Source organism: Silene latifolia, chromosome 8 (genome assembly GCF_048544455.1).
Source record: "Silene latifolia isolate original U9 population chromosome 8, ASM4854445v1, whole genome shotgun sequence".
NCBI classification, from domain to species: Eukaryota; Viridiplantae; Streptophyta; class Magnoliopsida; order Caryophyllales; family Caryophyllaceae; genus Silene; species Silene latifolia.
This window is the reverse complement of record NC_133533.1, coordinates 95,026,302-95,042,046: the sequence shown is the minus strand read 5'-3', so window position 1 is coordinate 95,042,046 and position 15,745 is coordinate 95,026,302. Positions and strand designations below refer to the sequence as shown.

Genomic DNA, 15,745 nt, shown 5'->3' with positions numbered 1-15,745 from the left:
ACTAGTCGATCGAGTAAACTAACCACTCGATCGACTTATTATTCAACCTAAAACCACTCGATCGAGTGGATCTTGACTTCAGCAGCTTATAATTCTCGTTAATTTGACTTTAACATGTCACGTTAGCTCCCGAAACACCTTCACGCATCCCAAGACAACAATATTTCCCGCTCTAAATTATCTCTTCCTCCAAATGCATGCTAAACGGACGGTAAATAGCTTAATTTCACTACTTTCGGATTCATACCTGCAAATAAGACATAATAACCCAAAGTAGCATATTCGGGGCATTTCGTAGCATAAAACTACGATAAAAGCATAGAAATACGTGCATAAAATAGGCTAAAAAGACTATACAAAATGCACGTATCAACTTCGAAAAGGAAGTCTAATCACAATGGGCTCCTTCTCCTTGACCTTATATTCATTTTTCTTTGAAATTTCTTCTTTTGATTGTTCTCCATCCTTGGAGTTTTGTAAAACTTCTTCTTTGTCACTAGCTTCCACAACTTCATTCTCAACTTGCTTCTTTGGTGCTTCATACCTTGTACCACTCCTCAAGTGAATGGCACTAACCGTTTCATGTCTTGGGGGATTACTTTGAGGTGGTAATTGCCCCTTTTGTCTTTGTGAGCTTGAAGATGCTAGTTGAGTCAATTGGGTTTCCAACATTTTGGTGTGAGCTAGGATGTTGTTGATGGTGATTTCATTTGCTTGACTATCTTTTTGCATTTGAGTGAAAAACTCTTGTTGGTTCTTTTGCATTTGGATGACCGCTTTTTGAACATCAAAACCTTGGTCATTTTGTTGATTGTATGGAGTTTGATTTTGGTAACCTTGGTTTTGGTTGTAAAAGGGTCTTTGATTTTGGTTTCTCATGGGAGGTGGGTTGTATGTTGGTTGAGGGTTTTGAACATTTTTGCTTTTGTATGAGAGATTTGGGTGGAATTTGGTGTTCTCATTGTAATAGTTTGAATATGGGGTACCACTCTTGTATGCTTGAAAAGCATTCACTTGTTCATTTGTTCCCCTACATTCACTTTGGTCATGTCCCAAAGTTCCACAATTCTCACATATCCCAATTGGGATTGATGAAGATGCCGTCGTGGCATTAACATGATGCTTTGGTGATTTTAAGGCTTCTTCAAGTTTAGCCATAGCTTTTTCAAACTTCAAATTGATGGTATCAATGTGAGCACTAAGTTGAGCACCCAATTGAGTAATGGAGTCCACTTCATGCTTTCCTCCTCTAGTAGCCTTGCGAGGTCTACTATATTGTGAATTATGGACCGCCATTTCCTCAATTTTGTTCCAAGTTTAATTATCGTCAACTTCCGTGAACATTCCATTTGATCCCATGTTGAGAATGTTCCTTGAATCTTCATAAACACCGTTCCAAAATTGTTGTACCAAGAACCACTCGCTAAGTCCATGGTGAGGACATGAGCGGCAAATTCCCTTGAATCGCTCCCGAGCTTCATACAAAGATTCTTCATCTCTTTGCTTAAAGCCCGTAATTTGAGCTCTTAGCATGTTAGTCTTTTCCGGTGGATAGAACTTTTTGTAGAAAGCTAGAGCTAACTTCTTCCAAGAATCAATTCCGAGAGTAGCCTTATCAAGGCTCTTTAACCATTGTTTTGCGGTGCCAATTAGAGAAAAAAGAAATAAGAACCATCGAATTTGGTCTTGAGTTACACCGGCTTGTGAGATCGCATCACAATAGTCACAAAAAGCCTCCATATGAGAATGAGGGTCTTCACTAGTCATTCCCCCAAATTGGCTTCTTTCGACTAATTGGATAAATGCGGTTTTGGCAATAAAAATTCCGGTTAGATGTTGTGGTGTGGGAGTACCATTGGGTAGGTTATCCTCGGTTGGTACGGAATGTGATGAAAACTTAGGCATTGTGGGTTGATTTTGTGTTGGATTTTGTGTTGGGTTCTCCTCACCTTCTCTTGCAAAAGGGTTGATGAACTCAATAATGTTTGGTTGAATATCTACAACCTCACCAATACCTCTTAAAGTTCTCCTAGCAAGTCTTCTATTGGTTGTCAAAGTCCTTTCAATTTCGTGATCAAAGGGTAACAAGTTACCTTGTGACCTTCTAGACATTCAAAATATCAAACAACTCGAAAATAATTAGAACAATACTTGAGGAGTTTTAATTCCCCAAGCCAAAGAAAGACACAACTAATAACAATACAAGAAAATCTAAATCAAGTTAACACCGTCCCCAGCAACGGCGCCATTTTTGGTCGTTATCCCTCGTGATGGTATAGTTTTCGGTTCTTGTCGTGAGGAGCACCTAGACCAAAACACAATTTATAACTCTACCAACAACTCTTACAATTAGAAAAGAGGCAAGTAAAGGTCGGATCCCATGGGACGGGAATTGAGATGAGATTTCTATTGCAACTAGTGGTGTCTAAAGGTGTCACAATTTAGGGTTTGAAGTAGAAGGTCACTAAACTAAATAGCAATAAAAGTAAACAAGCAAGATGAATTAAAAGGGATGTAAACAATTGATAAAAGGCACTAGGTTGTCATGGGGTCATAGGGGATTTATGGGAATTGATCATACAAATATATTCTCAAATTATAAGCAAGCAATTATTGTTGTGATGGATCAAGTTGGTTTATATCTTACAATCCTAGGAAAGTTTGGGTCCCGGAGCCGAATCGATTAGATTGTACAACACCTACAAGTCGACTTAATCTTCCCTACTCAACAATATGCATGGTCTAATGAGACTCGAGTTGGTTTATGTCTTACAAGTCTCATTGAAAAGATAGGTGATGGGTAAAAAATGCAAGGATTCATAGGCTCGCATTTCATCAAACATAACATGTGCATAAGTTGAGATCACAACAAGCAAGCAAATAAACTATGAAAACATATTAATTTAAGCATGAATCATCCACCATGTTGGTTTCTCCTAATTACCCATTAACCCTAGCTAAGGAAACTACTCACTGATTATCTTGTTGAACATGCTAGCAAGGTTGTCAATCATACCAACAAAGTGAAACATGATGAATAAATGAAAATGATTAACAATAATTAAAAAGGGATTAAGATAATTATACCTACTTATAATTCCAATAATAAAGAAAAGAATAATAGAAGTACTTGATGATTGATTGGAAGGTTGTCAATCTCCCAATAATAACCCTAATAATCTTCAATTACCCAAAATAAAGGATGAACAAGAGAGAGATTAAGGAAATAAAACTTGTATTAAAACTTGATTAAATGTTGATTATAAGATTAAAGAGAGATTTGATTGATATTAACTACACTAAAGATTTCAAAGAAGAACATGCTCTTCTATTTAGACTAATGGGGTATTTATAGTGGGGATTAGGTACATGAATTTGGGTTAACTAAGGGCTTAACTGACGATTAAGTCCCTATTTGAGGAATCGCCGGTCTCAAGGGAGACTCCGGTTTCTAGAAAAAGATGTGCATCCTTCCTTGGAGCTTATAGAAGACGAAATGGGACTGTCTGGGAATCCGGGCGTCTTTAGCACGGGACCGGCGGATTTGGGCGTTCCTGGACGGGCGTCCTGAGGGGGAAGACGGGCGTCTTTGGGTGGTTTTGCCCGGGCGTCTGATACGTGCATTTTGTATAGTCATTTTAGCTTATTTTAGCACGTATTTCTATGCTATTATCGCAGTTTTATGCTACGAAATGCCTCGAATATGCTACTTTGGTGTATTTTGTCTTAATTGCAGGAATGGACCATAAAGTAGTGAAATCAAGCCATTTAACGTCCGTTTTGCATGCATTAGGAGGAAGAGTAGAATTTGGAGCGGAGATACAGCCTTCTTGGGATGCGTGAAGCTGTTTCGGGAGCTAAAAGGACAAGTCAAAGTCAAACTAACGAGAATTATGAGCTGTTGAAGTCCAGATCCACTCGATCGAGTGATTAATTAGTCGATCGAGTGGTTTTAGGATGAATAAATAGTCGATCGATTGGTGTTTCTGGTCGACCGACCAGTTCAATAATAGCCTTTAGTCGATCGAGTAACTAATTCAGTCGATCGAGCAGTTTTTGGGTGAGTTTACTCGATCGAGTGGTTTTATTCCACTCGATCGAGTGGATTTTGCTACGGGCTGGGCTTTTTGCTTTAATTCCGTCAATTAGGTTTAGCAAATCCTATTTTTCTTATATATAGGAAGATTAGGACGACATTTCCGCTCTCTCATTCTCTCTTTTTCTCCCCCTGACACTTTTATTACGTTACTTTGTCTACTGTTACTTTTGTTCTGCATTTCCGGATCTTTTAATTTAGTAATTCTTTCTTCCCTTCTCTCTTTAATTTAATGTTTATTGTTCTTATTTCTTTTATTCTAGTTTTCCTTATTTCCATGTCTAGCTAAATCCCCTTAGTATGTTAGGATTATGGAAGTCGTGGTAGCAACATGTTATAATTGACTTGAATAGACTAGTCTGGCGATAAGAATTGTATTAGGCAATTTAATTGTTATCAGGTTGAATGAATGCATGCAGGAGACCAATTTATCTAGTTAACCCCGACCTGGATCGAAAGATTGGAAGGGAAGGCTTGCTTAATTACAATAGGTGATACCTAATTAGGGCGAAAGCTAAGTTAGGAGACCCTAGGGCGGTTTAAGGACCGAAAGGTGACGACCATAGCTCTTCTTATCAATAGTCTGATCGCCTCAGTAGACCCGATTGTATAGCTGCCACGGTAGACCGACTCCTAGCATATTCCCTTCTCTTTTTGTTAATTTCTTGCATTCATTCCTCTCTTACCTTTTCATTAGTTTAGTTCAACAATCAAAACCCCCACTTTTGTGACACCCTGACAGACCGAATTAAACAGATAGATAGCAACTTAGCCTCCCTGTGGAGATCGACCCTACTTACCGGTGACTTCTGTTAGTAGTAACCTAGGTATTTTATTTTTGGTACAGAACGACCGTATCAAATTTTGGCGCCGTTCCCGGGGAGGCGACGCTTTTATCTGTTTTAATTTTGTCTGTTTTTCGCCTCAGGGGAAGACTGAGTACCTTGAGGTCGTTCTAATCTTTCTCTTCAGCGCTGTTTTGATAGGTCTACAGGTCTATTAGTCAGTTTTTAGAGAAAGATTGTCGAAGGGAAGGCTTGAGTACCTTCGACTCTTTTGCGAAGATGACGTCCGTCTCTCGACTTATTGCTCAGTTTGAGCTTCAAACTGAAAGATCTCCTAATTGGGAGAGGAAAGAATCTTGGGGTTGTGGTAATCACTACGATGCTTCTCCTCCACCGAGGCCTAGACCACAACCGTTGCTGCAACAAGGCTACCCACCACCTTGTTATTCTTTTTCACCGTAACTAATTCCCCCACTTGCTAGGAATGATGAAGCTGAAGAAGTTAAGTCACTGATATTGGCACTTGCACTACAGTGTCATAATTCTAGTGCGGAATTTGATAGCCGTATGAAGAAGCTAGAGGCTCGGTGTGATCAATTAATTACCGAGCAAGAGTAATGTGAGACGGCGAATGCTATCAACACCGACACAATTCCGTCTCATGAAGAACCCGTGTCACCCAATGTTGAGAATGATTTCTATGACATGGATGACGAATTCCTATCGTACTTCAAGAGTTTATGCGAAGATTTTAGCCCTGTACAGGAGGAATCACTCGATCGAGTGACTAACATTGGTCGATCGAGTGATTTTCCAGGAGAAAGTGCTCGATCGATTAGTAAGTTTGCTCGATCGAGTGGAATTCAGAAGGAAAGTGGTCGATCGAGCAACAATTCTGCTCGATCGACTGAAGACGAAGTGGAAACAGTTCGATCGACTAATATACATGTTCGATCAACCTCAGAAGCTGCGGAAACTGTTAAATCGTCACCAACGCCTATTCCAAGTGACGATACAAAGGAACATACGGTCAACTCCTATTCTGTTCAAGTTCCTTATCCACAACGATTGCTGCCACACCGTAGATTTCTGGACCGCATACGAGCTCTCAATGTCGCTGCTCATTACGATGAGATGATCACTCAGGTACCTACTTATGCTAATTTTATTTCTCAAATTGATTGGTCTGAGAAGGATGCTAGTGAGACGATAATGAATGTAGCTATGACAGAAGAGTGTAGCACACTTCTTCGGAATGGGACCCCCTCTAATATGTCTGACCCAAGTCGTTTTCCTATTCCGTGTTCAATAGGGACCCATTCGTTTGATAATGCTTTATGTGACCTCGATTCTAATGTCAACATTTTACCTTTATCTCTTGCTTTGAAATTTGGGTTGACTAAGTTCACACGTGCTAAAACGACTGTTCAGCTAGCTGACCAGTCTTATGTTCGGGTCAAAGGAGCTTTACATGATGTACCTGTTAGGATCGGGAATTTCTTTATTCCCGCAGATTTCATTATCATAAACATACCCGAAGACCGCAATGTTCCCATTATTTTGGGACGACCATTTTTGTGCACTGATGGCGCAATTGTTGATGTCGGGGTTGGGACACTTACCTTTCAGGTCGGAGGGGAGGATTTGGTTTTTACTAAGTCTGATGATCCTAACGAACCTATGCATATCATATCCTGTCACGATATTCCTAGTGTGTCACTTATTGCTGCTGTTATGGCACCTCCGCCCCATTCTGGGAGCGAATTGGAGGAACATTGCTTTGTTTCTCTTTTTACAGGTCTTGACAAGTTCACAGACCCGAGAGGCGAGATGGGTGCTCTGAGTCTGGAATCCGGAACTGCCTGGATAGACGACCCAGGAGGAGGTGTTGATAAAGCTACACCGTCTAGGAAGAAGCTGCGTGATGAGACAATAGTTTGGGACCCGGATGCCATGAGAAGTTGTTGTTCTTACATTGCCAAGCTGTGGAGGCCGGATGTCCGTTTGACGATTGTTGAAGCTATCGCGTCCAGTCAGAGGCCTATTAGTGGACCAATGATTTGTGGTGTTGGATAAGAAAAAGAAGGTCGAGCTGGGACCTGACTGAAGCTAGCGCTCCCCGGGAGGCAACCCGGCGATTTTATTTTGCATTTTATTCAATTTCAGTTATAATAAATGGTTTTTATACCATAGACTATCTCAGTATGCTTGTTTTGCGGGCTGTTCTTAATTGCATTTTGCAGGAATACATTGAGAATTACTCGATCGAGCACTTTAGCTGATGGATTCACTCGATCGACCGCTTTTCTCCTCGATCGAGCAGTTTTGGATGCCCATTTTACTCGATCAGCCACTGTACGACTGCTATCGAGTGTTATTGACTTGGATTAGCTTCCTGAGACGGTTTTCCGGGCCTTTAGCAACCTCCCATATTCATGGTCGGTTTGGGGAGGTCCCTTTATTAGCGCAATCTTGTGAGTTTTCCGCATTTACTCTCTTTCTCTTTTAGTTGCGTTTCCTTTCCATGTTTTGGTACAATGGGGGCATTGTACGGTTTGGTTTGGGGAGGTTATGCATCCATATCTGTGTCTGCATCTTGTTTTTATTTGCATTTCTGTTATCACGTTTATTTCTGTATGCATTGTTGCTTATTTTTCATATAAAATTTAAAATCTCATAAAAATTGAAAAATTGTTAAAATTCAAAAAATTTCATGTTTATTTTTGCATATAGGTTGAGTCGGAACGGTCGATTTCCATGATGAAATTGCACTATATTTGTCGTTTTGCTTAAGCCTTGCAATAAACTGTTATCTTTTAGCTTGTCTTTTGCATATCTACGAGTTTATGTTAAAATTTAGCTGAACGAATAGACTTGACCTGAAATTTTGGCAACCTACTTATAATTTCTAAGGTTTAGAGCCGTATAAACTGGTGTCATTTATGACCAGTTCCATGTAGGATTGTGAGTAGTTACTCCTTGCATAACATGTTCATTAATTTGCACGTATATGAAATTCAATTGCTTTTTGCCGTCATACATTCGGGTTAGTGGTTGGTGTCACATGCAGGGAGGTGCTTACATTTCCCCTTTCTTTCATTTTTACCCATTTAACTCCACATTAGCCAAATTTGCCTGTTGACCCTTAGCTACATTCCAAATTTAGCCTGCCTTGTCAAGCTAGTTTAGATTGTTCAGCGGTATACTGTTTATTGTATCAAATTTTGGCGCGTATTCTATTGATTTGGAGTTGGTAGGAAAGAAAAAAGAGGATGAATTGAGGAAAAGGTTGATGAAAAAAGATGTAAAAAGAAAAAAAAACGTGAAAAATGAAAAAAAAATTCGAAAAGAAAAAAAAACAAAAAAGAAGAAACCGAAAAAAAATAGGAAGAGAAAAAGAAAAAAAAAGATGTTGTTTGCTAGTCGGTTTCACTCCTACACTCTATCCTATATCTTTTGAGGAGTTAGTTCAGTTTGGTTTGGTGAGATTTTATGACAAATGAAGGGCATTGTATTTAGTTCATAATTGAGTTGGAAATGGATATGTCTCATATGGTTTTGTTTAGGTACTAGCTTGGCCGCCTATACCTCCACATTCCCATCATTGTTTTGCCTTTTCTTACCCATTACCTCACTTTACCATATTTTTGTAAGCCCTCGGCTGTGACAGGACCTTGTTTGGTTGGAATGTATGTTTGGTAGTTAGAATTGTCTATCATATTAGCTGCATGCATGTTTATGTGGGTCGTAGTCTAGGTGAGCGACTATTTGCCTTTCTCTCTTATATATTCCTATGCTTACACTTTGCTTCATGAGAGAAGAGTGACCCGTGAGAGTCCATTGTTTAAGGTCTTGCAAGGTCGACGGTTAAGCTTTATTATAAACATCTTACAACTCGTTTGCATTTGACTGTCTGCTATAAGAGTTAGTTTGCTTGCATTAAATTGGCTTAAGTGGGCATTTGTAGCTAGCTCTGAGTTATCTTTTCCGTTCCTTTAGTTGCATTTTAGTTTACTCGAGAACGAGTAAAGGTTTGGTTTGGGGAGATTTGATACATGCATTTTGTGTAGTCTTTTTAGCCTATTTTAGCACGTATTTCTATGGTATTATCGCAGTTTTATGCTACTAAATGCCCCGAATATGCTACTTTGGTGTATTTTGTCTTAATTGTAGGAATGGACCATAAAGTAGTGAAATCAAGCCATTTACCGTCCGTTTTGCATGCATTTGGAGGAAGAGTAGAATTTGGAGCGGAGATACAGCCTTCTTGGGATGCGTGAAGCTGTTTCGGGAGCTAAAAGGACAAGTCAAAGTCAAACTAACGAGAATTATGAGCTGCTGAAGTCAAGATCCACTCGATCGAGTGATTAATTAGTCGATCGAGTGGTTTTAGGATGAATAAATAGTCGATCGAGTGGTGTTTCTGGTCGATCGACCAGTTCAATAATAGCCTTTAGTCGATCGAGTAACTAATTCAGTCGATCGAGCAGTTTTTGGGTGAGTTTACTCGATCGAGTGGTTTTATTCCACTCGATCGAGTGGATTTTGCTACGGGCTGGGCTTTTTGCTTTAATTCCGTCCATTAGGTTTAGCAAATCCTATTTTTCTTATAAATAGGAAGATTAGGACGACATTTCCGCTCTCTCATTCTCTCTTTTTCTCCCCCTGACACTTTTATTACGTTACTTTGGCTATTGTTACTTTTGTTCTGCATTTCCGGATCTTTTAATTTAGTAATTCTTTATTCCCTTCTCTCTTTAATTTAATGTTTATTGTTCTTATTTCTTTTATTCTAGTTTTCCTTATTTCCATGTCTAGCTAAATCCCCTTAGTATGTTAGGATTAGGGAAGCCGTGGTAGTAACATGTTATAATTGACTTGAATAGACTAGTCTGGCGATAAGAATTGTATTAGGCAATTTAATTGTTATCAGGTTGAATGAATGCATGCATGAGACCAATTTATCTAGTTAACCCCGACCTGGATCGAAAGATTGGAAGGGAAGGCTTGCTTAATTACAATAGGTGATACCTAATTAGGGCGAAAGCTAAGTTAGGAGACCCTAGGGCGGTTTAAGGACTGAAAGGTGACGACCATAGCTCTTCTTATCAATAGTGTGATCGCCTCAGTAGACCCGATAGTATAGCTGCCACGGTAGACCGACTCCTAGCATATTCCCTTCTCATTTTGTTAATTTCTTGCATTCATTCCTCTCTTACCTTTTCATTAGTTTAGTTCAACAATCAAAACCCCCACTTTTGTGACACCCTGACAGACCGAATTAAACAGATAGATAGCAACTTAGCCTCCCTGTGGAGATCGACCCTACTTACCGCTGACTTCTGTTAGTAGTAACCTAAGTATTTTATTTTTGGTACAGAACGACCGTATCAGCGTCCAGCTGAGGAAGACGCTTGGATTGTAGCCTTGGACGGGCGTCTTCAGGTTAATCCGCACGGACTGTCAGGCAGTTTCGTTTCTTCTTCTTTTCTTCCTTTTTCTTCATAAAATCCTTGAGGATTTCCTCGGGGATACAAGGATCTTTTCTCATCATTGCCCATCTACTATAATATGTACAAAGGCTTTCTAATCTTGTCTCTCCTTGATGCTTGGTCATTGAATTCAATCAATTTAGCCTCATTTTGCCATGAAAATGCAAGGTTTGCACTCCTTTCCTACCAAGGGATCAAAACCTCAAAGAATATGCAAAACAAAGGACTAAAGACAATAAATGACCCAAATATGCACTAAAAAGCATGGGAACAAGGCTAATTCGGGGACTAAATGTGCTCTAATTATGGTCACATCACCTAGCAACATTAGAGGGCTAACACCTTGGTTCCATTGAGGTGTTCATTTTTATTGTTCCCAATTTCAAAATCCAAAATGAAAAATTTTAGTTCATGCATTACATTTTTGTATGAACTCTCCCAAAATTCTTGACATTAGAAATAGTGTCTATTTTGGTTTGCGGAAGTTTATGCAATGGAAGACAATCTAAATTATGCTCTCCACCATAACAAAAACCCATGCATCATCTAGTATAGCCTAGTTTAGTTTGCATTTAGCTTAGAAATCATGCATATTCATGTAAATTGCATAAAAATACATAAAAATTGAAATTTTTTGAAAAATCCCAAAAATGTGATCTTTAATTTTATAAAAACAAAACCCATAAAATTTGTTGTTGAAAAACAATGGGAATTTATATTCCAAAACAAAATACATAAAAATTGAAAATTTTTGAAAAATCCAAAAAATGTGATCTTTAATTTTATAAAAACAAAACCCATAAAATTTTGAAAACTGCAAAAACCCAAAAAATGTTCTTTAATTTAGTAGTGTAGAATTGTATATACTTGTGTTTTTATTCTCTTATCACATAGCTATAACACTACATTTTGAGGCATTGGCAAGGGAATGTGAAGACCGCTTGGTATGATTGTTCTAATCTCTATTTTACTTCCATTTCTTTTCATTATTTATGAGGAGGATGGGCTTACATGTCAAGGAGGATGTGGTGTATTTTGTTGTTGCGGTTTTTGTATCTATATGTTGCTAAGAGTTTGCATTTAGTTTATATGGCATAATAGTTTATAGAAGCATATGCATTAGAGTTGTATATATGTTAGATGCATCATGGCATGGTAGTTTGCATGGTTAGAAATTTTGTGAAGATGCCTATTTTGGAAACTTTAGAAGTGTATATAAGGCCTTTGTAGATAATTTTTCTCCTTGAGACTTTGTTTGCTAGAATACCCTCAAGACACCCTAGGATGTGTCATACTAGTATCTTTTGACCCATGGACTAAGGCCTACTCAAGAGTACCTTGTGGTGTGATAACTCCTTGGGTACCGTTTATTGCAAGGTGACCTTTAAAACCATGCAATAGTTCTTACACTTCCATCATCATATTTTGTCAAAAAAAAGAGAATAGGCACAATAATCTCCATTTTGAGTTCAAGAATCAAAATGAAAGATCAAAAAGTTTGCAAATGCATCAAATGAAAAGAGGTGCAAAAATAGACTCCTATGCTTCAATAAAAGCACCATCGTTACAAATTAGGGTGACTTTGAAAAATCCTCTAAAATACAAAGATTGAAAAATTTGCCAAGTATCAAAATGCGAAACATCAAAACTGGGAAAAGAAATGTTCTGAAATGTCAAATACCACAAGAAATTGGGGGGAAAACAAATGAAAAAGCAAACTACAAATGTGAAATTTATACACTCTTGATCCCTTTTATCCATTGATATTATTTGTTGCATGGTGGAGAGGGAACAACCCTTCTTATTGTCTAGGCAAGAAGGGGAATTCCGCGATCCTACAGTATTTCTAACACCATAAGGAGCCTACTCTTGACAAAAGCATTTAGCGATTGAGGATAAAAGTAACCTAGTTTAACACAACTTGGAGGTGATTGGTTGGTATCCTCTTAGACTTAGTAGCTTAGAGAAATGATATCTATAATGGAGTGTGTACCCTGGAATTTCTTTCCCCTTAGGTGATATCCGCCACTTAGATGAGGAAAGTGGTTATTCTTTTGTAGATGCATCCATTACTTGTTTTGTGTGCTTAATGCTTGGATGTATCGCCATTTTGGCAAGTTCCACATTGCCTTGCAAGAAGGCACCCCACCTCATGGATGTTTTGTTGTGAGTTGAAGGCGCGGAGTGAGACCCACTAATTGTATTATTCGGATAGTTTAAATAAAGGTCTAGTTCTAGTCACCTCTTTACTCAGGACGAGTAAAGGTTCAGTTTGGGAATGTTTGATGTGATTCTTAATTGTGCACCTTTTGTCCCCTAATTGAACCTATTTTACATACTAACATATCATTTCATGGCTATTTTATCCGTCAATTCCTTCCTATTTTGCTTTCCTAGTACATTTTATATGTCTTATTGGAAAAGAGATAATGAGGCTGAATTCCCATCTCCCGTGCATATTTAGAAGCTTGTTGACGATATTTGATGGACTAGTTTGAAGAGGAAGCAAGAATGATGACCAAATATGTAGGAATAAAGAGTATATAGAAGGATCATAGGCTTAAAAGCAGGATGACGAGAAGGAAGCCATTACATGAAGAAATTGCTCGAAACCCAAACCAATAGTTGCTTTTATGGCTTTTGAAGTATGCTAGATGAAACAGCATCAAAAAATCAAGTTGTCTAGGCTTTTGAATCACTCCAATAGGAGTCCGTATGAGGAAGTGACGTCCGTTTTACAATCCGAGCTCAAATAGACAAGCTGTCCGCCAATCCGCACGTCCCGAGACCCAAGACGAGCGTGCAAGACTCAAGACGAGCGTCTTGCCCCAAAGACGAGCGGATTATTAGATAGTAAAAAAAGAGAAGCACTCTGCCCAGTGATCCGAGCGTCTTGCTCCCAAGACGGACGTCTCAGAACTCCATGATCTGAGCGGCTCGTGCGCGATCCGAGCGGATCCAAGATCTAAGATCTAAGCGTCTTCTCCTTAAGACGGGCAGATTCCTTGGCAGAACCAACTGTGCTTCAAGATGATCCGAATGGATCGTGGTAGGACTAGCAACATGATATGCGCATTTCCCTTTGAGACTTTCATTTCCCTACTCAACACTTGGCAATGCTATTTACTAATCTACCCTTGCTTAACCTAATGTATTACTACTATATATACTTCATTTTTAATAATCATGAAACCAAGTTCCCATAGTAGAAAGTCCCCTTAGCTTAGAAAATCCCTCTTAGATTAGATTATGAGTAGATTAGAATAGATTAATCCCAACCATTCCACAAAGTTACACATTAATCTTTCCTTAATCATTGTTCAAGTTTATTATTATTGAGTAACTGAAGATTATTGGGTTATTATTGGAGAATTGACAAATCTTTAGCAATCAATCACGTGTTATTCTATTATTCTTTGCTTTATATTTGGATCATTCCTAAGTGGGTACAATTCCTTACTCTTTACTCTTTATTGTTTATTTCCCCTGTCTCTCATCATGTTTATACTTGTTGTGATGATTGACACAATTAATGACACGTTTCCCATGAAAATGAGTGAGTAGTCTTCTAGCTAGGATTAGTGGGGAATTAGGGGAAACAAACATGGGGATTAATCTATGCTTAATCTAATATGTCCTCATGATTAATTTGCTTGCTATTGTGATCTTAACTTATGCACATGTTATGTTTGATGAAATGTGAGCCTAAGAATCCTTGCATTTTTTTAACCATCACCTATCTTTTCAATGAGGCTTGTAAGCATATAAACCAACTCGAGCCTCATTAGACAATGCATAATGTTGAATAGGAAACATTAAGTCGACTTGTAGGTGTTGTACAATTTAATCGATTCGGCTCCGGGACCCAAACCTTCTTAGGGATTGTAAGCTTATACACCTACTCGATCCCATCTCAACAAAAGGGCTTGCATCTAATTGAGAACATGTTTGTATGATTTTCTCCATGAATCCCCTATGAACCCATGATATCCTAGAATTTCTTTTAGTCATTTGTTTACATCCTTCCTTTTATTGCTTGTTTTACTTTATTGCTTCCATTAGTTTAAGAACACCAACTCCAACCCAAATCAATTGTGACACTAGCATAAATTAAGATAGATAGACTTGGAACCAAAAACACACCGTCTCATGGATCGACCTCGACTTAACCACTAACTAGTTGTTTGTTGATAATATAAATGTGTTTGATTGAGAGCCCCAACGACACTCTCATCAGCACCTTTATCAACAGAATCTCCACTATCCACTCTGTTTTTGCCTACAACAGTAGAAATAACAGAATGGTCCACCATATTGCTCTCACTCTAAGGCGGATGTGTCAATATAGCAGCACATGGCTCAATATTATCAACTGGAGAATCTGTGTTGGGGTCTATAGAGGGTACGGCATTGCAAGGTTGAACCTGTATAGGAGCGCTGCGAACATTGGACTGATAGAAAATCAACTCCTCATCACCTACCTGAAAAGTAAGAGTCTTCCCTCTGACATCTATCACTGCGCGAGCAGTAAGTAAATATGGTCGTCCTAATATGATAGGAGTGTAAGAATCCTCGGGGTTGTCTAAGACCACAAAATCAACGGGAATAAAGAATTTCCCGATCATTACAGGTATGTCCTCGAAGACACCTAGGGGCTGTGATAAAGTACGGTGAGCCATATGCACAGTCATATTGGTATAGTGAAATTTGGTCAAACCAAGTCTCTTAGCGAGAGACAATGGTAATACACTCACGCTAGCCCTAAGTCACATAACGCATTATCAATCAAGCTACTCGGGTCAGACAGTTTGGGTGGTGTCTTATTCTGAATTGTGGCATAGCCTATTTCAGTCAAAGCCACCGTCTAGTGGTCATTAATATGCCTCTTATGTGTTTAGTATTTCTTTCATAAATTTCATGTAAGAGGGTACCTGGGTGAGCAATTCGGCGAACGGAACGTTAACGTGAAGGCTCTCTAATATATCAGCAAATTTTCCGAACTTTTGTTTAGCCTTTCTGTTCTACAATAGCCTCGGGAAAGGGACCATGATGGGAATTTCCAAATCTTTATTTCTTTCTGCCAAAGTTTCAACACGATCATCAACAATTTTACTCGATCGAGAATGCTTGTCATTCGATCGAGTAGTTCCTTCATCATTTTCACTTGATCGAATACTATTACCAGTTCGATCGAAATCTCTCTTCTATAGTACTCGATCAAACAATAGAACCATGCGATGGAGCATCTTCCTTAGAAATTCCTCTCAATCGACCACTTTAAATGAGTTGATCGAGTACTTTTCTCGGGTTCAGCATATTTTCGTCCAATGACGACTGTTCACGCTTAGCAACATTGGTCCGGGTCTGATTTT

At 38.7% G+C, this 15,745-nt stretch overlaps 1 protein-coding gene and 1 non-coding gene across 2 annotated transcripts; one reads left to right on the top strand and one right to left on the bottom strand.

Annotated features, from left to right (window-relative positions):
- Window positions 1–1,426: 1,426 nt before the first annotated feature.
- On the top strand, window positions 1,427–1,533 carry LOC141597702 (small nucleolar RNA R71). The gene has a single exon (XR_012522922.1). It is a non-coding gene; the product is annotated as a small nucleolar RNA R71 (small nucleolar RNA).
- A 13,165-nt stretch (window positions 1,534–14,698) lies between these two features.
- On the bottom strand, window positions 14,699–15,064 carry LOC141595539 (uncharacterized). Its single transcript, XM_074415505.1, has one exon. The coding sequence runs from the start codon at window positions 15,062–15,064 to the stop codon at window positions 14,699–14,701; it is 366 nt and encodes a 121-aa protein (XP_074271606.1).
- Between the last annotated feature and the right edge of the window lie 681 nt (window positions 15,065–15,745).